The sequence below is a fragment of the Triticum aestivum genome, chromosome 5D, assembly GCF_018294505.1.
Source record: "Triticum aestivum cultivar Chinese Spring chromosome 5D, IWGSC CS RefSeq v2.1, whole genome shotgun sequence".
NCBI classification, from domain to species: Eukaryota; Viridiplantae; Streptophyta; class Magnoliopsida; order Poales; family Poaceae; genus Triticum; species Triticum aestivum.
Window position 1 is genome coordinate 60,366,168 of NC_057808.1, and position 20,926 is coordinate 60,387,093.

Here is a 20,926-nt window from a genome sequence, read left to right on the forward strand (position 1 = left end):
ATTCACACATGTATTACGATTTCCGGACAATACAATTATAGCATGAACAATAGACTATTATCATGAACAAAGAAATATAATAATAACCATTTATTATTGCCTCTAGGGCATATTTCCAACAGTCTCCCACTTGCACTAGAGTCAATAATCTAGTTACATTGTGATGAATCGAACACCCATTGCGTCCTGGTGTTGATCATGTTTTGCCCTAGGGAGAGGTTTAGTCAACGGATCTGCTACATTCAGGTCCGTATGTACTTTACAAATATCTATGTCTCCATTTTGAACACTTTCACGAATGGAGTTGAAGCGACGCTTGATATGCCTGGTCTTCCTATGAAACCTGGCACTACTAGAAAAAGGGCTATAGATGGGATTGACACTAATGGCGCACCAGACAAGCGGTGCGCCATTAGTATATACTAATGGCGCACCACCTTCTGATACGCCATTAGAGTTGAAACTACTAATGGCGCACCTGGCGCAGGGTGCGCCATTAGTATCAAAAAAAATTTAACTAGTGCGCCTGTCCAAACATACTAATGGCGCATCCAGACGCAGTGCGCCATTACTAGTTGTAACTTGTAATGGCGCACCTGGCCCAGGGTCCGCCATTAGTATAAAAAAAATTAACTAGTGCGCCTGTCCAAACATACTAATGGCGCATCCAGACAGAGTGCGCCATTACTAGTTGTATCTGGTAATGGCGCACCTGCCGGAAAGTGCGCCACTAATGTTGTTTTTTCTATTATATTTTTTATTCCCTTTTTTGCAAAACTATAATGGCGCACTTTTCCACCGTGCGCCATTACTAGTTTAAACTAGTAATGGCGCACTGTGGAACAGTGCGCCATTAGTATGTTTTTTTTTTGCAAAACTACTAATGGCGCACCACCAGAAGGTGCGCCATTAGTAACCTGGATTACTAATGGCGCATTTAGAGTTGGTGCGCCATTAGTAAGTGGGCAGCAACAAGATATTTTGGACAGCCTCTCCTACCCACACTCACTTTCTCCCCACTTCATTCTCTCCACCTCCTCCTTGTCTCGGGTGCCTCCTCTTTTTCACCTCATTTCCACCATAGATTCATTCAGTTTAAGTGGTTAAATTACCTTGTTTTGATAGGTAAGTAAGGGGGAAGCTATATTTATGTTGTTCTCCCTACAACAATGTGCACATGCACTTTTTATGGCCTAGCTAGATCTATGTATGTTCGTGGTGTTGCATATGTTTGTGGTGTTGCATATGTGTTTGTGTTTGGAGGTGTACCGGTATTTGAAATGCGATAGTTGCCAATATTTTGCCGGAATGTTGATTCATTTCCGTTTCGGCGAGAATTTTGGCATTAAGCATTCTTTTTGGTCCTATTTTTAGGGAAAGTCATGCCAAATTTTTTCTTGGTTCTAAAATATCGTTTTGCTCTACCCCGCAGGCGACCATGGTCCGCATGATGACCGAAGGCATCGTGAATAGGTTTTTGAGGTCCGTGAAGGCCGAGATGCTTCAAAAAAACGAGACGGAGATAAGATGTCCGTGTCGAAGATGCAAGCTGAAGAGCCTTATTGCGGACCCGGAATCCGGGCAGGTGCGGGACCACCTGCTCTTGCGTGGTTTCATGGATGGCTATCGGTGGCAAGGTGATGAAGATGACTACGAAGTCGTCCATGGGGGCCGGGCAAGAAATGAGGAAGGGCAGCAAGACAACCACCGCGGCTCGGGCGGGCGAGAAGACGAAGAATCCCCAGGAGATGATCACGACGGTGATGCTGTACATAATCATCATGTAGAAGATGCAGGACATGATGATGAGGAAGATGCCGGAGCAGACGACGGGCATGATCATGAAGATGATGATGCCGGCGGAGCAGACGACTCTGGACCATCGATGGGCTGGGTGCAGGACCCTCATATTCAAGAGCTGCTTCTCAAGCAGACGGATAACGCAAGAGCTGCCGCCCGAGAGAAAGCCAAGATGGATCAACTTGAGTTAGACGCGGTTACTCCATTGTATGAAGGATGCAGGCCCGAGGATACCCGCCTGAAAGTAACGCTCATGGCTCTGAAGATGAAGGTAAAACACAAAATGACCGACGCATGCTTCGACGAGAACATGTCATTCTGGCACGAACGTCTTCCCAAGGGGAACAAGTGCCCGACCAGTTTGGAGGAGGCGAAGAAAATCGTGTGTCCTCTGGATTTACCGCACGTGAAATACCATATGTGCATGAACAATTGCATCATTTATCGGGACGAGCACGCGGAGTCTACCATATGTCCGGTGTGCGGCGTCACTCGATACAAGAAGAGGAAGAAAGCTCCTCGAAAAGTGGTGTGGTACTTTCCGATCACTCCTCGTCTGCAGCGGTATTTCGCGGACCCTAAGGTAGCAAAGCTCCTGCGTTGGCACGCGGATAGGGAGGAGAAGAAGCGAGAAGATGACGCAAATGATCCGGAGATAGATAAAAAAAGACAAGATGCTGAGTCACCCTAAGGATGCGAGCCAGTGGCAAGCGTTGAACTTCGAAGACCTAGAATTTGGGAATGATCCAAGGAACATCGTGCTGGGCGCGAGCACCGATGGAGTCAATCCGTTTGGCAGCCAGAGAAGCACACATAGCACCTGGCCTGTGTTTGTGTGGACGTACAACCTTCCCCCCTGGTTGTGCATGAAGAGGAAGTACATTCACATGAGTATGCTAATTGAAGGACCGAAACAACCAGGGAACGACATCAATCTGTATCTGGGGCTGCTGAAAGAGGAGCTTGACACGCTGTGGAAAACGCCAGCCAATACGTGGGACGCCGCAGAGAAAGAATATTTCCCTATGAGAGCCGCGCTGCTCACGACGGTGCACGACTATCTCGGTTACGGATATGTCGCGGGGCAGGTGGTCCACGGATTTTCTGGATGCGTCAGGTGCATGGATGACACAACGTATCGCCAGCTAGATAGAGATCCCGGGTCTTCGAAAACCGTGTTCATGGGAAATCGAAGGTGGCTTCGCGACGATGACCCGTGGAGAAAACGCAAGGATCTATTCGATGGTGAAACCGAACCCCGAGGACGCCCGCGTACGAGGAGCGGCGAGGAAATAGACGAGCTGTTGAAAAATTGGAAAGACTGCCCACTGCCGGGAAAGAAGCAAAAGGTGCCAGAGCCGGGAAAGAAGCGAAAGGCGCCAGAGCCGCTGCTGAAGGTATGGAAAACGAGGTCTGTTTTCTAGGACTTGCCGTACTGGAAGATCCACCGTGTGCCTCACAGCCTTGATGTCATGCATATCACGAAGAATGTGTGCGAGAGTCTGCTTGGTACCCTGCTCAACATGCCAGAGAGGACCAAAGATGGGCCGAAAGCAACGGCAGACTTGAAATCAATGGGCATCAGGCAGGAGCTTCACGCTATATATGATGATGATGATGATGATGATGATGATGATGAGGCGAAGCAGGACACGGAAAGTCCTCGCAAAGGCAAAAAGGCCAAGAAGACCGGAAATGACTACCCTCCCGCGTGCTTCACTCTAAGTCAGGAGGAGATCGAGCAGTTTTTCACCTGCCTCGTAGGAGTAAAACTTCCTTACGGTTACGCGGGGAAGATAAGCAGATACCTAGACCTAGCGAAGCTGAAGTTCAGCGGGATGAAGTCTCACGACTGTCACATGCTGATGACACAGATACTTCCAGTTGCAATCCGTGGGATCATGGACGCGCACGTCCGTGAAACGCTATTTGGCCTATGCAACTTTTTCGACGTCATCTCTCGGAAGTCTGTTGGCGTGAGGCAACTCAGAAGGCTACAGGAAGAGATCGTGCTGATACTATGCGAGCTTGAGATGTACTTCCCGCCCGCATTCTTCGACGTTATGGTGCATCTGCTGGTCCATATCGTGGACGATATCATCCAACTCGGGCCGACGTTCCTGCACAGCATGATGCCGTTCGAAAGGATGAATGGTGTCATCAAAGGATACGTTCGCAACATGTCACGTCCAGAGGGAAGCATAGCCAGGGGCTTTCTGACCGAAGAGTGCATCTCCTACTGCACGAATTATCTAGGCATCGAGAACCCCGTTGGTCTGCCCGTCAACAGGCACCTCGGCAGGCTCGCTGGATGGGGTCACCGTGAGGGTCGCCGCGAAATGCATGTCGACTTCGAGGGTCGACTCGCCGACTTTGAAAGAGCAAACCTAGTCGCGCTACAACACATAGACGTGGTCGATCCTTGGGTGGTAGAGCACAAAACCTTTATTAAGAAGACGTACAATGACCGAGGCCAACAGAGGACGGACGGAGATATACTCAAAGAGCACAACTCATGTTTCACGCGTTGGTTCAAGCAGAAGCTTCTGTCGTACCCTTTACATGAGGATTCTTCCGCGGAAGAACAACTCATATTCGCCTTGTCACAGGGCGCCGAGCACAACCTGATGACCTATGAGGCGTACGATATCAACGGCTACACATTCTACACCGAGGCCAAGGAAATGAAGAGCGATGGTTATCAGAACTCCGCGGTAACGATGGAATCCTACACCGGTAACGACAAGGACAGATACTACGGAAGGATCGAGGAGATCTGGGAGCTGAGCTACGCTGGAGAGAAGGTCCCGATGTTCCGTGTTAGATGGGCCAAGAGCGTCCTAAAAGAAGACCGGTATTTCACCACCATGGTTATACCCGAAGCCAAATCCAAGACCGCAGGCGCAAACGTCACCGCGAAAAATGAGCCATGGGTACTGGCTTCCCAAGTGGACCAATGCTTCTTCATTACCGACCCGTCAAAGCCCAGTCGTGTTGTCGTGAGGAGAGGCAAAAGGAAGATCATCGGAATGGATGGAGTAGCCAATGAGCAAGACTTCGACAAGTACGGCGACCCGAGAATCGAACATGACGACGATGATGAAGTAGCAGCATACACCACAAGAAGAAGCAGGACCACCCTACCTAAAGGACGTCCGTTCCACAGAAAAACTCCATTTGCGAAAAAGAAGGGCAAGAAGATTGTGAACAGATAGCTAGCTAAGATCGATTGTATTTAAATCGTAGCCTTCATTTCTCGATTGTATTTCATGGGCACTTTTTGAACTATCATGAATATTTTTAAATTTCATGGACACTCGATCTCGATCCCCCTCCATCTCGATCGCTATCCCACCTCGCCAGATCCGGTCCCCCTCGCCGCCAAGCACCCCCCGGTCCACCGGCCCCCCACACCCCGCGCACCCTCCCCCGCTCCACCGGCATTACTGTTTGATGATATTTTAAAAAAAATTATTACTGTCTTATAAAAAAATATTACTGTTATGATTTAAACAAGTTTGAACATATTTAAACACAAATAAATATCAAACAGCATTTTAAATGCATAAAAAAATTGTGGAGCCTGGGAATCGAACCCAGGACCTCCTGGTGTGAGAACTGGCTGCTGACCAATTGAGCTAGTAGAGGGAACTTGGTGTGGATCAGGTCAGGTGGAAGATAACCTGTTGGCTCGAGCAGAAATAAAAAAAAATACTAATGGCGCACCAGGGTGAGGTGCGCCATTAGTATGGATGTACTTATGGCGCACCAGGGTGAGGTGCGCCATTAGTATGGATGTACGTGTTGGAAGATAACCTATCCCCTCTCTCTCCCTCGCCCTCGCCCTCGATCCCCTTCCCCTCTCCTCTCCCGATGCCGCTGCCCCGCCGCCTCGACGCCGCCCCGTCGTCCTCGTCTCCGCCCCGACGCCCCGACGCCGCTGCCCCTTCCCCTCTCCTCTCCCGATGCCGCTGCCCCGACCTCCTCCTCGCCCCTCGACGTCGCCCTCGATCCCCTTCCCCTCTCCTCTCCCGACGCCGCCGCCCCGTCGTCCTCGTCCTCGCCCTCCTCCTCGTCCGCGCCACCGCCGCGCCGCTCCGACCTCCTCCTTGTCCCCTCTGGCCTCCTCCGCCTCCTCAGGTACTGCCCCCACCTCTCCCTCCCCCTCCGGCCTCCTCCTTCCCCTTTGTAAATTTTAGGATTGTTTTGTTACTCAAAACTACATTTTTGCTCTGTTTCTTCATGTTACCACTGCTGTCATCAAGTTTGGATGTGCAAGACTTAATCATATTGTTCCTGTAGCTCTCTGATGTGCAAGTTTATTTGGATACATAGGAACTTTGCTTGACTAATAATTTAAGTTTGGATTTACATTGTCAAGATTCCTCGAAGTCTCAATCAGGTCTAGGTGACCTGCACGCGTATTGATGTTTACATGATGTCAATTCTTATTTTTCTGATGTGAAAGCATATCCGGACCTGTACAACTTTCCATGAGAAGTAGATGGCCGGTGGTATAAACATGCATATTGACTAGATATGTGTTGACCATTCATCTAGTTTTCTGATTGGTACGTTTATATTTGGATCCATAGGACCGTTGCATGTTTTTTTTTATAGTTTGGATTTATATTGTCAACCAAGTCTAAGTGAACCTGCATGCCTATTGATACGTACCTGTGAGTTGGATCATCTTCTTTAGGTTTCTGACGTGCAAGTTTTTTTGGATCCTTTGCATGACTAATTGTTAAGCTGATACAATATGAGTAGAACTTCACGTGTTATATCAATAGATGGTGATGCTATTGGTCTTCTTAAAATAATCTGTCCTCTTTTGTGCTCATACAATTTTGGAATGGTATGCGTGTCTGCACCCATCAAGCCATTGTTAATTCTGGATGCTGGCCATCAAGACTACATACTACTGCATTGTGGTGCACCTCCAACGACCACATAACAGCAGCCCAAATTTTAATTTTCTTGCTGCTGCTGCTTGTTTGTGGTGCACTTGTTGTAGCAGCAGCACTACATCAAGCACAAGTCTTGTAGTAGTTAGCATAGCAGCCTAGTGGCACTCTTGTAAATAAGAAAAACAAACACATGTAAAAGCGACAAGGATGGCTCTCAGCCAAACCAAAGCAAGCTATCCATGTAAGAGATCAGCTCACTCCAACAACTTTACTTAGTCTATTACAAAAACCAAACAATCTCTTTCTGAAAGCGACTGTCGTTTAAAAGAAGCTCATCACACAATCAACTTCCAGCGTAGCTCGAAACTTTTTCAATCTTCAATTCTTTGCATACATTGGCACACACCCGACGTTCGTGAAACATCTCGGATGCCACCAGCAGTAACCTGCATGTCCCTGCTACTGCTACCTGCAGATTGCACAAGTCAATTCTCTGTTTTATTTGCTTTAACATAACGGAATAACTAATGGTGGCTGCCTAATGATGACAGACTAAGTTTCTGATTTATTTTGTTGTAGAAGTGTATATTCATTGGTAGCAATTGTTTTCAGTGTCTCATGTTGCTTGTAGTGTTTTGTCCAAAATGTTGAATGATACTGCTTGGAGATGCATATATTGTTTCACCTCTTCACATGCCAATGTATTTTCCATGTTGTGATGGAGGCCTTTTTTGCCTTGTCCACCCGAGAGGCCCTTGAGTTTGCCGGAATGTCGATTAACTTCCGTTCCGGCAAATTCGGGTACTCCATATGTCCTATTTTCAGCAAAGGTCATGCTGAAATTTTCCGTGAATTTTAGCATGGCTTTGCTAAAAATAGGACATATGGGGTACTTGTGACTAATGCATGGGCCGGGGTATCTTAGTAGTTAATTAAGTAGGATCAAGTGCCCCGGCGTACTTGTGACTAATGCATGGCTTTTAGGGTGCCTCGGTGTCGATAAAAACCGAAATGATGAAAGCTTAGGCTTTTAGGGTGCCTCGGCGTCGAAAAACCCTCAATGATAAAAGCTTAGCTTTTAGGATGCCTCGGTGTCGACAAACCCTAAATGATGAGACCATGATCTTGTTCCTTGACAATAACCAACTTTTTGACCAAACTTTGTTCCTATTTAGAGAGAAACATGGCCAACAACGATGAGGCCGGGGGTTCGGGCGTCAAGCCATTCTGGAAGCTGTCCCAGGAGATGGAGGAACAACCTCACTTGTATGAGGACGCCGCCTTCCCCACCGATCCTGAGACCACTGATGGTACCGCCGAGGATGACCCCACTGATGCCACCACTGATGGTGCCGCCGAGGATGCCACCACTGATGATGGCGGCGCACGCACAGATGGCAGCCAACCGAAGAGGCAACGGAAGGACCGGCGCCCGACCGTGCTCCGCACCCTCAAGGAGGAAGTTACTGAAGTGGACTCCGACGGGAATCCAACGGCGCCCGAACGAATAGTCAAGGGGTACTCGCTTCAGCTCGGGTGCATTCTCCGGAGCACCGTCTCGATCAACACCGAGAACCTGAGGCATCCTGACCGAGGGAATTTGCGCAACCTCCTCTTCACGAAGCTGCACGAACGATACAAGTTCCCCGCTGAATTTGAAAACACAAGCCTCAAAGGGAATAAAGTGAACAATGCTGCCCTCACGAAGATGAGCAAGGCCCTGTCTACTTGGAAAAGCAATGTGAAGAGAATGATCAAGAAAGGTGAGAGTTATGAGAAGATCAAGGAGAAAAATCCTTCGATCACCGAAGATGACTACAACGACTTCAAGATCAATTGCTCGAGCACCGCAAACTCCGAATCAAGTAAGTGGGGGAAAGAAATGCGGGAGCTGAACTTAGGGGAACACACACTCGGTCCCGGCGGTTACAGAGTGGCAGAGCCTATATGGGACAAGGAGGAGGCGGACCGTGCCGAGCAAGGCCTACCGCCCCTCTTCGATAAATACGGTGACAAGCAGACCAGGAACTTTGTCAGGGCCCGGTACAAGAAGGACCCGAAAACAAAGGAGCTTACCACGGATCCGAAGACCAGGGCGCTTGAGCTTGTTCTGGTAAGGAATACACCCCCGCGTAATTAGCTCCATATGGTTGCATTCTAATTAATGAAGCCAAATTTCTAAATGGTTCACATTCCTTCCGCAGGCGACTGAAAGCAGTAGCGCGGGGTCGACTAAGAGCAACCCTTGGGACACCACTCTAAATAGGGCGTTGAATGTAATGAAGAATAAGGATAAGCTCAGTAAGCCGACGTCAGCTGGTCGTGTGGCCGGCAAAGGCTTGTCGACAAAATGGTCGTCATACTATAACACTGGTGGGCGAAAGGAGAAAAAGACCAGCTCGGAAAGCCAGGCGCGCGAGGTTCAAGAACTCAGGACATAGGTGGCGCGGATTCCGGAGATTGTCCAAGAGCAAGTGCAACAACAACTCGGAGCGACGATCACCGCCATTGTGCCTACCTTGATCCAGGGGATTAGTGCGTGGATTGCGGGCGGCCAACAGGGGCCGCCCCCGATTCCTAGCTTCACGGCCAGCAACTCGCAGAACGCGATGGCGGGGCCATTGGTGTCTCCAGTGGAGGCGGCATTGGTGTCTCCGACGCCGGCACGGGAGCTTAATGCACCCGGGTGTACGCCGGCCGGCACCTCTGCAGCAAGCGGCCCCTCCGTCAACTGCACGCCCGCCGTTGGTGGTGCCTCGACATTAGCCGAGCTCGACGCCATCATCACGGTAACTAATTAAGCCTCTCTCGGCCGAGGACTTCATCTCCTTGCCTTTGACTGGGCATCCCTAACGCCCTACATGTTTTCGCAGGGCGCCGCCGACGTTCCGTGCACTCTCCTGCACTTTGTGAACAACGAGTTGGTCGATGTCGCCAAGGGCAAAATCGTTCAACCGGGCAACCCCTTGTTCCACGGTACCCAGATGCCACCCAACTTGTTTAGGGTTCAACTGGTTCGGGTGCTGCCAGGCTGTGACGAGTTGTTACCTCCGATTCGACCCATCGGGGCCGATGATGATGACATGATGACCCTCAGCGCCTGCCTGAGCTGGCCCCTGCTTTGGCCGAAGAGCCAGATTCGTTTGGGGATGGGGGACACCACCCCAAAGACAACACCGCCAGTCGTGCCGGCGCCAAGTCGGCCCCATGGCAAGACCGCCGCAATGGTGCTGGACATCCCTATGCCACTGGATCCAAACATGCATATGGCACAGGATCAGAACGACGACGACGATGATACATTTGCCAACGTCGATCAGTACTTTGCCGATCATGGGGACGGTGGCGACTTCATGGGGCCTCCTTCTCAAGAACCCAACCCAACAAAAGACGTGTGCGATCTAGCTGGTACCGCGGAGAAGCCAAGTTGCAACAGGCGTCGTCTGCAGTTCAGCTCTCAGGAGACGCCTCCAGCTGCTGACTTCACCGAGCCTCAGATAGGCGAGGTGCGAAATATGATCAGCCCCAACACACTCAATAAGGCGGTCTGTGAGCAGAACTCGGTCCCATTACAGGAGAAGAAGAAGGCACGCAAAAGAAAGACTAACAAGGGTGCGGGCCAGCCGGCACCGAGTACGATCCGTGCTCAGGACGGGCCACCTTCAACTGCGGATATCTCGAGGAGGGTGCATGTGGCGGGTAGGCCGATGCTACCGAGAAATATGCTCGATGCTGCAACCGGTGCTATGCGGAGTCTGCATGACAGTGTTCTTTCTTTGGAGAAGCGGCGTCTCGGAGAGAAGGATGTGGCATACCCGGTTTTCGCGGCCAAGGTGCCAGAGGGCAAGGGCTTTGTGGATAACTCCATCGGGGGTACGATCGTCCTGCGGTTTGATGACATCCACGCTATGTTGAACCTTCATCCGCTGCACTACACCTTCGTTCGGCTATTTTCGCTGAGTATGGAGATGCGGATCATTCGCGACAAGACCCCGGACATCGTGATAGTCGACCCCTTCTACATGCGTGCCAAGATCTTGGGCAGCGCTGGGGATCGGCAAGTCGCGAGTTCTTACCTCGAAGGCGTCATTCTGGCAAACCAAGATAAGGATAACTTCCTCGTGCCTTACTTTCCCGAGTAAGTCCTCCCCTCAACCGCCCCGTAACATATGAATTCTTAGATTTCGATCGTTTTTCTTTTAACATTCCGTGTTTTCTGCAGTGACACACATTGCACGCTCATCCTCCTAAGCCCCAAATATTCCATGGCCACGTATTTCGACCCGGACCGTCAGTCGAACGTAGACTACACAAATGTCAAGAAGGTTCTTGATGATGTTCTCCCCGGCTACGTCAAATCTGGAGGCACCTTCACCAGGCCTATTCGTAAGTACGGCAAGCACGTGTTCTCCCACAATACGACGTTCTGCTGCGTCAAGCAGCCGCCTGGCGGTCAGAAGGGTGCCTACTACGCCATCCATCACATGCGGGCGATCGTACGGGACCATCATCAACTACTGCTACCGAGTAGACTCAAAGATTGGGCCGTGAGCGTGTCGGCAATCCAGGACGCGGACATCAGACAAGAATTCTTTCGCATCCAGTCGGAGTTTGCGGAAATCATCCATCAAGATGTCCTTCGTACCTCGGGGCAGTTCTACCTCAGAAATCAACCGTCCAACAGTGACATCGACACAATCCTACAAATGCAGGCTGACAATGCCCGTTGTTTCATGACTCCCACGATAGACGGCGGCTTCATCCACGCTTCGGTCCCTTGAGTCGAGTCGAAAGCAGTGATGCTGTGTCTAGTTCTGAAACATCGATTGGCTCATGTTGTAATTAAACTTTAATGAACTTGTAGTATGTCTCTTTGGTTTCGAGAGTCCTTCAACTTAGATGTAATCGATGCTATTAATGTCTTGCTTTTCTCTTCCGATCGTTCTGTTGCATACTTATATATTGCTTATGTATTGTCTGTGAATTGGTACTAACGTTTCGTTTGGCTACTGCATAGCGATGCCGTGGTATGTCGTGTACAAGGGTAAGGTTCCCGGAGTCTACGACGACTGGGAGGAGTGTCGGAGACAGGTTCACCGATTCAGCGATAACAGTTACAAAGGGTACGCCACTAGGGCTGAGGCCGAATCTAGATACGCCCGCTATCTAGCGGGAGAGGGGAGGGAGCGTTGGAGGAACCGGATGAAGACGAGTTTCATCGTGATGATGCTCATCGTGATGACCGCAGCTCTCTTCTATGTGATGGTAGTTTAGATGATCGATATCGACTTGTAATGTGAAGACAAACTCGCGGTCTCGAGACTTGTAATATAATGTTCTATCTTTGTTCGGTCTTTTCAATTCGGAGACTAATATGATGAATTGTATTCGGAGACTAAAATGATGAATTGTATTCAGAGACTAATCTTCTATTGTATTCAATGAATCTGTTGTTGATGTGTGATGTCTATATTTTGTCCAATTATACATTTTGTAACCTGTGCAAAAAACAGAAAATTAAAAAATAAAAAAACCTAATATTCATACTAATGGCGCATCACATCATAGTGCGCCATTAGTATGCCAAAGGATACTAATGGCGCATCACTAAACAGTGCGCCATTAGTATGCCGAAGTTACTAATGGCGCATCCTGTTGTTGTGCGCCATTAGTATGCCAAAGCACCTGGGTATACATGGCCCCCTGGGAGGCATACTAATGGCGCACTGTTGTATATACTAATGGCGCATCTGGGGTGCGCCATTCGTAAAATATACTAATGGCGTGCTACTAATGGCGCACCACTAATGCGCCATTAATGGCCAAATTAGGTGCGCCATTAGTAGGCCTTTTCCTAGTAGTGTGGGCTCCTTCGCAAGGGCAATAGCTCCAGTGTTGTCACAGAAGAGAGTCATCGGGCCCGACGCATTGGGAATCACCCCTAGGTCGGTAATGAACTCCTTCATCCAGACTGCTTCCTGTGCTGCCTCCGAGGCTGCCATGTATTCCGCTTCACATGTAGATCCCGCCACGACGCTTTGCTTGCAACTGCACCAGCTTACTGCTCCTCCATTCAAAAATTACACGTATCCGGTTTGTGACTTCGAGTCATCCAGATCTGTGTCGAAGCTAGCGTCGACGTAACCCTTTACGACGAGCTCTTCGTCACCTCCATAAACGAGAAACATATCCTTAGTCCTTTTCAGGTACTTCAGGATATTCTTGACCGCTGTCCAGTGTTCCATGCCGGGATTACTTTGGTATCTTCCTACCAAACTTACGGCAAGGTTTACATCAGGTCTGGTACACAGCATGGCATACATAATAGACCCTATGGCCGAGGCATAGGGGATGACACTCATCTTTTCTATATCTTCTGCCGTGGTCGGGCATTGAGCCGTGCTCAATTGCACACCTTGCAATACAGGCAAGAACCCCTTCTTGGACTGATCCATACTGAACTTCTTCAATATCTTGTCAAGGTATGTACTCTGTGAAAGACCAATGAGGCGTCTTGATCTATCTCTATAGATCTTGATGCCTAATATATAAGCAGCTTCTCCAAGGTCCTTCATTGAAAAACACTTATTCAAATAGGCCTTTATACTCTCCAAGAATTCTATATCATTTCCCATCAATAATATGTCATCTACATATAATAAGAGAAATGCTATAGAGCTCCCACTCACTTTCTTGTAAACACAGGCTTCTCCATAAGTCTGTGTAAACCCAAACGCTTTGATCATCTCATCAAAGCGAATGTTCCAACTCCGAGATGCTTGCACCAGCCCATAGATTGAGCGTTGGAGCTTGCATACTTTGTTAGCATTCTTAGGATCGACAAAACCTTCCGGCTGCATCATATACAACTCTTCCTAAAGGAAGCCATTAAGGAATGCCGTTTTGACGTCCATCTGCCATATCTCATAATCATAGTATGTGGCAATTGCTAGCATGCTTCGGACGGACTTCAGCTTCGCTACGGGTGAGAAAGTCTCATCGTAGTCAACCCCTTGAACTTGTCGATAACCCTTAGCGACAAGTCGAGCTTTGTAGATGGTCACATTACCATCTGCGTCCGTCTTCTTCTTAAAGATCCATTTGTTTTCTATGGCTCGCCGCTCATCGAGCAAGTCAGTCAAAGTCCATACTTCGTTTTCATACATGGATTCTATCTCAGATTTCATGGCTTCTAGCCATTTGTCGGAATCCGGGCCCGCCATCGCTTCTTCATAGTTCGAAGGTTCACCATTGTCTAACAACATGATTTCCAGGACAAGGTTACCGTACCACTCTGGTGCGGAACGTGTCCTTGTGGACCTACGAAGTTCAGTAACTTGATCTGAAGCTTCATGATCATCATCATTAACTTCCTCCCCAGTCGGTGTAGGCACCACAGGAACATTTTCCCGCGCTGCGCTACTTTCCGGTTCGGAAGGGGTGATTATCACCTCATCAAGTTCCACTTTCCTCCCACTCAATTCTTTCGAGAGAAACTCCTTCTCCAGAAAGGACCCGTTCTTGGCAACGAAGATCTTGCCTTCGGATCTGAGGTAGAAGGTATACCCAATAGTTTCCTTAGGGTATCCTATGAAGACGCATTTTTCCGACTTGGGTTCGAGCTTTTCAGGTTGAAGTTTCTTGACATAAGCATCGCATCCCCAAACTTTTAGAAACGACAGCTTAGGTTTCTTCCCAAACCATAATTCATACGGTGTCGTCTCAACGGATTTCGACGGAGCCCTATTTAAAGTGAATGCGGCAGTCTCTAAAGCGTAGCCCCAAAATGAGAGCGGTAAATCGGTAAGAGACATCATAGATCGCACCATATCTAATAGAGTGCGATTACGACGTTCGGACACACCGTTTCTCTGAGGTGTTCCAGGCGGCGTGAGTTCTGAAACTATTCCACATTTCCTTAAGTGTGCACCAAACTCGTGACTTAAATATTCTCCACCACGATCTGATCGTAAGGATTTTATTTTCCTGTCACGTTGATTCTCAACTTCACTCTGAAATTCCTTGAACTTTTCAAAGGTTTCAGACTTGTGTTTCATTAGGTAGACATACCCATATCTACTTAAATCATCAGTGAGAGTGAGAACATAACGATATCCTCCACGAGCCTCAACACTCATTGGACCGCACACATCGGTATGTATGATTTCCAATAAGTTGGTTGCTCGCTCCATTGTTCCGGAGAACGGAGTCTTGGTCATCTTACCCATGAGGCATGGTTCGCATGTGTCAAATGATTCGTAATCAAGGGACTCCAAAAGTCCATCTGCATGGAGCTTCTTCATGCGCTTGACACCAATGTGACCAAGGCGGCAGTGCCACAAGTATGTGGGACTCTCGTTATCAACTTTACATCTTTTGGTATTCACACTATGAACATGTGTAACATCACGTTCGAGATTCATCAAAAATAAACCATTGACCAGCGGGGCATGACCATAAAACATATCTCTCAAATAAATAGAACAACCATTATTCTCAGATTTAAATGAGTAGCCATCTCGAATTAAACGAGATCCAGATACAATGTTCATGCTCGAAGCTGGCACTAAATAGCAATTATTGAGGTTTAAAACTAATCCCGTGGGTAGATGCAGAGGTAGCGTGCCGACAGCGATCACATCGACCTTGGAACCATTCCCTACGCGCATCGTCACCTCGTCCTTCGCCAGTCTCCGTTTATTCCGTAGTTCCTGTTTTGAGTTACAAATATGAGCAACCGCACCGGTATCAAATACCCAGGAGCTACTACGAGTACTGGTAAGGTACACATCAATTACATGTATATCACATATACCTTTGGTGTTGCCGGCCTTCTTGTCCGCTAAGTATTTGGGGCAGTTCCGCTTCCAGTGACCACTTCCCTTACAATAAAAGCACTCAGTTTCAGGCTTGGGTCCATTCTTTGACTTCTTCCCGGTAACTGGTTTACCGGGCGCGGCAACTCCCTTGCCGTCCTTCTTGAAGTTCTTCTTACCCTTGCCCTTCTTGAACTTAGTGGTTTTATTCACCATCAACACTTGATGTTCTTTTCTGATCTCTACCTCAGCTGATTTCAGCATAGAATATACCTCAGGAATGGTCTTTTCCATCCCCTGCATATTGTAGTTCATCACAAAGCTCTTGTAGCTTGGTGGAAGCGACTGGAGGATTCTGTCAATGACCGCGTCATCCAGGAGATTAACTCCCAGCTGAGTCAAGCGGTTGTGCAACCCAGACATTCTGAGTATGTGCTCACTAACAGAACTATTCTCCTCCATTTTACAGCTGAAGAACTTGTCGGAGACATCATATCTCTCGACCCGGGCATGAGCTTGAAAAACTAATTTCAGCTCCTCCTACATCTCATATGCTCCATGTTTCTCAAAACGCTTTTGGAGACCCGGTTCTAAGCTGTAAAGCATGCCGCACTGAACGAGGGAGTAATCATCAGCACGTGATTGCCAAGCGTTCATAACGTCTTGGTTCTGTGGGATTGGTGCATCACCTAGCGGTGCTTCTAAGACATAATCTTTCTTGGCTACTATGAGGATGAGCCTCAGGTTCCGGACCCAGTCCGTATAGTTGCTGCCATCATCTTTCAGCTTGGTTTTCTCTAGGAACGCGTTGAAATTGAGGACAACGTTGGCCATTTGATCTACAAGACATAGTGTAAAGATTTTAGACTAAGTTCATGATAATTAAGTTCATCTAATCAAATTATTTAATGAACTCCCACTCAGATAGACATCCCTCTAGTCATCTAAGTGAAACATGATCCGAGTTTAACTAGGCCGTGTCCGATCATCACGTGAGACGGACTAGTCAAGATCGGTGAACATCTCCATGTTGATCGTATCTTCTATACGACTCATGCTCGACCTTTCGATCCTCCGTGTTCCGAGGCCATGTCTGTACATGCTAGGCTCGTCAAGTCAACCTAAGTGTATTGCGTGTGTTCCGAGGCCATGTCTGTACATGCTAGGCTCGTCAACACCCGTTGTATTCGAACGTTAGAATCTATCACACCCGATCATCACGTGGTGCTTCGAAACAACGAACCTTCGCAATGGTGCACAGTTAGGGTGAACACTTTCTTGAAATTATTATAAGGGATCATCTTACTTACTACCGTCGTTCTAAGCAAATAAGATGTATAAACATGATAAACATCACATGCAATCAAATAGTGACATGATATGGCCAATATCATTATGCTCCTTTGATCTCCATCTTCGGGGCACCATGATCATCTTTGTCACCGGCATGACACCATGATCTCCATCATTGTGTCTTCATGAAGTCGTCACGCCAACGATTACTTCTACTTCTATGGCTAACGCGTTTAGCAACAAAGTAAAGTAATTTACATGGCGTTATTCAATGACACGCAGGTCATGCAAAATAATAAAGACAACTCCTATGGCTCCTGCCGGTTGTCATACTCATCGACATGCAAGTCGTGATTCCTATTACAAGAATATGATCAATCTCATACATCTCATATATCATTCATCACATCTTCTGGCCATATCACATCACATAGCACTTGCTGCAAAAACAAGTTAGACGTCCTCTAATTGTTGTTGCAATTTTTTACGTGGTTTGTAGGTTTCTAGCAAGAACGTTTTCTTACCTACGTATGACCACAACGTGATTTGCCAATTTCTATTTACCCTTCATAAGGACCCTTTTCATCGAATCCGTTTCGACTAAAGTAGGAGAGACAGACACCCGCTAGCCACCTTATGCAACTAGTGCATGTCAGTCGGTGGAACCTGTCTCACGTAAGCGTACGTGTAAGGTCGGTCCGGGCCGCTTCATCCTACAATGCCGCCGAAACAAGAAACGACTAGTAGTGGCAAGAAGAATTGGCAAACTCAACGCCCACAACTTCTTTGTGTTCTACTCGTGCATAGTAACTACGCATAGGCCTGGCTCATGATGCCACTGTTGGGAATCGTAGCATAATTTTAAAATTTTCCTACGCTCACCAAGATGCATCTATGGAGTATACTAGCAACGAGGGGAAAGGAGTGCATCTACATACCCTTGTAGATCGCGAGCGGAAGCGTTCCAATGAACGTGGATGACGGAGTCGTACTCGCCGTGATTCAAATCACCGATGACCGAGTGCCGAACGGACGGCACCTCCGCGTTCAACACACGTACGGTGCAGCGACGTCTCCTCCTTCTTGATCCAGCAAGGGGGAAGGAGAGGTTGATGGAGATCCAGCAGCACGACGGCGTGGTGGTGGATGTAGCGGGTCTCGGCAGGGCTTCGCCGACCTTCTGCGAGACGGAGAGGTGTAGCAGGGGGAGAGGGAGGCGCCCAAGGCTGTCTTGTTGCTGCCCTCCCTCCCCCCCCTTTATATAGGCCCCCTGGGAGGGGGGGCGCCGGCCAGGGATCCCATCTAGGGTGGGGGCGGCGGCCAAGGGGGGTGCCTTGCCCCCCAAGGCAAGTGGGAAACCCCCCACCCTAGGGTTCCCAACCCTAGGCGCATGGGGGGAGGCCCATGGGGGGGCGCCCAGCCCACTAGGGGCTGGTTCCCTTCCCACTTCAGCCCATGGGGCCCTCCGGGATAGGTAGCCCCACCCGGTGGACCCCCGGGACCCTTCCGGTGGTCCCGGTACAATACCGGTAACCCCCGAAACTTTCCCGGTGGCCGAAACTTGACTTCCTATATATAATTCTTCACCTCCGGACCATTCTGGAACCTCTCGTGACGTCCGGGATCTCATCCGGGACTCCGAACAACTTTCGGGTTTCCGCATACACATATCTCTACAACCCTAGCGTCACCGAACCTTAAGTGTGTAGACCCTACGGGTTCGGGAGACATGCAGACATGACCGAGACGCCTCTCCGGTCAATAACCAACAGCGGGATCTGGATACCCATGTTGGCTCCCACATGTTCCACGATGATCTCATCGGATGAACCACGGTGTCGAGGATTCAATCAATCCCGTATACAATTCCCTTTGTCAATCGGTATGTTAGTTGCCCGAGATTCGATCGTCGGTATCCCAATACCTTGTTCAATCTCGTTACCGGCAAGTCTCTTTACTCGTACCGCAATGCATGATCCCGTGACTAACGCCTTAGTCACATTGAGCTCATTATGATGATGCATTACTGAGTGGGCCCAGAGATACCTCTCCGTCACACGGAGTGACAAATCCCAGTCTCGATCCGTGCCAACCCAACAGACACTTTCGGAGATACCCGTAGTGCACCTTTATAGTCACCCAGTTACGTTGTGACGTTTGGCACACCCAAAGCACTCCTACGGTATCCGGGAGTTGCACGATCTCATGGTCTAAGGAAAAGATACTTGACATTGGAAAAGCTCTAGCAAACGAAACTACACGACCTTTTATGCTATGCTTAGGATTGGGTCTTGTCCATCACATCATTCTCCCAATGATGTGATCCCGTTATCAATGACATCCAATGTCCATAGTCAGAAAACCATGACTATCTGTTGATCAACGAGCTAGTCAACTAGAGGCTTACTAGGGACACATTGTGGTCTATGCATTCACACATGTATTACGATTTCCGGACAATACAATTATAGCATGAACAATAGACTATTATCATGAACAAAGAAATATAATAATAACCATTTATTATTGCCTCTAGGGCATATTTCCAACAATTTTTATTAGTAAAAAACTAACAATTAGCATCATTGTACATGCCCTACTATCAAGATCTCATTCACGGAAAAGAAAAGTATGGTCTAGCACTCCAAAATCACCAGATTATGAACTCTAGCATACCGATTTGTTAGATGTCCCATTTATATCTAACTATAATCCACCCACAAAATGGTCAGTCTCACCTGCTTGTACTTTTTCTGTCGGCGCCCATCAGCGATCTCGATGACGAATTCCCTGGAGAAGATGTTGGCGAGTATGGCGCCATAGCCGTTCCTGCTGCCGAAGGTCTTCCGCTCGTTGTCATGGTAGTTGCTGCTAGTGAGGAGGTGGCCGAAGATCAGCTCCGGCACGTAGATGCCCTCCTGCTGGTCGACCACAACGGGTATGCCGTATCCGTTGTTGTAGACAGAGATACAGCAGCCCTCGACGTCGATGTCGACCTGGAGGGAGTCCATGGAGCGGTCGCGCTGCTTGTTGTCGGCGGCGTTGACGAGGATCTCGTCGAAGATCTTGTAGAGGCCGGGGACGTAGGTGACAGGACGGTTCACCATGGCACCGTCCTCGTAGACCCACAGCGTCAGCGTGTGCTTCTCGACCGAGCCGACGTACGTGTCTGGGCGCAGCACCATGTGCTCCAACTGTGTCTTCCTCTGGTAGAACTCCTCGATGGCCTTCTCGGCGCGGACCCCTCCGGCGGAGGAGATGGACTTGAGCGGGGGATTCGTGGAGGCGGCGGCCATGGCGGCACACCGAGGTTGTGTGCCGCTAGGGATTTGGGTGCCGGGGATTGCGGGGTGTGGGAGCAGAAGGGGCGGGATTCGAAATTTAAATGTAGCCTGATCGTGGGGGGGTCGGGGAACGAAAGGCTAGGATCTCGGGCCGTGGGATCATCACTTGTTTCTTTCTTCTTTCTTCTTCTTTTTTTTATTTATGAAGCGAAACACTAAATGAGGAGTACTCCTTGTAAGATCACTTTCACCTCTTGTTGCAACTTGAAAGCTTTCCTTTTTATTTTGTAAATCCGTTTATTCAGAGGGGATGTGCTACGCATCGGCCGGCGGGTCTTTTTTAAAAGATCCGCCGTCTCGCGAGCCGTCCGATTAAGTGACATGGGCCCTCGGCCCCTCTTCTCTAATTTTCTGAAACAATGCTTTTGTTGCAAAACTAATCCTTCTCTAATTTGCTGCAACAAGGCCTTTGTTGAGAAACCTTGTTTTTTCTAATTTCCTGCAGCAAGTCCTTTGTTGCAAAACTCATTCTTTTCTAATTTTCTGCAACAAAACTCTTGTTGCAAAAATTGCAAACACATATTTGTTACAAAAATTGCAACAACAACATTGCAGCCACACCATGCACTAACACGCCATCAACGTTCCGCGACAATGTTGTTGCTGCAAAAACTTGAAATGAACGTGGACGTACAGCGTCGTGATGTGGCTGCTATTAACTCCAGTGGTGCCAGAACGGCGGTGAGGTTGATGCTGGTCCACGCCGGCGTGGCGGATCTCGCTGGATCCATTGATTTGGTCGCTGGGAGGCGTTTGGCGGCAG

The 20,926-nt window shown here is 48.6% G+C and overlaps 1 protein-coding gene across 1 annotated transcript in view; it reads right to left on the minus strand.

The window, feature by feature from the left end:
* LOC123120257 (DNA topoisomerase 2-like) overlaps nt 1-20,153 on the minus strand; it is a 99,124-nt gene extending 78,971 nt beyond the window's left edge. The window contains exon 1 of the mRNA XM_044540231.1: nt 19,558-20,153. Within this exon, the coding sequence (XP_044396166.1) occupies nt 19,558-20,115 (558 nt within the window). The 5' untranslated portion in view covers nt 20,116-20,153. The remainder of the gene's footprint in view (nt 1-19,557) is intronic.
* Between the last annotated feature and the right edge of the window lie 773 nt (nt 20,154-20,926).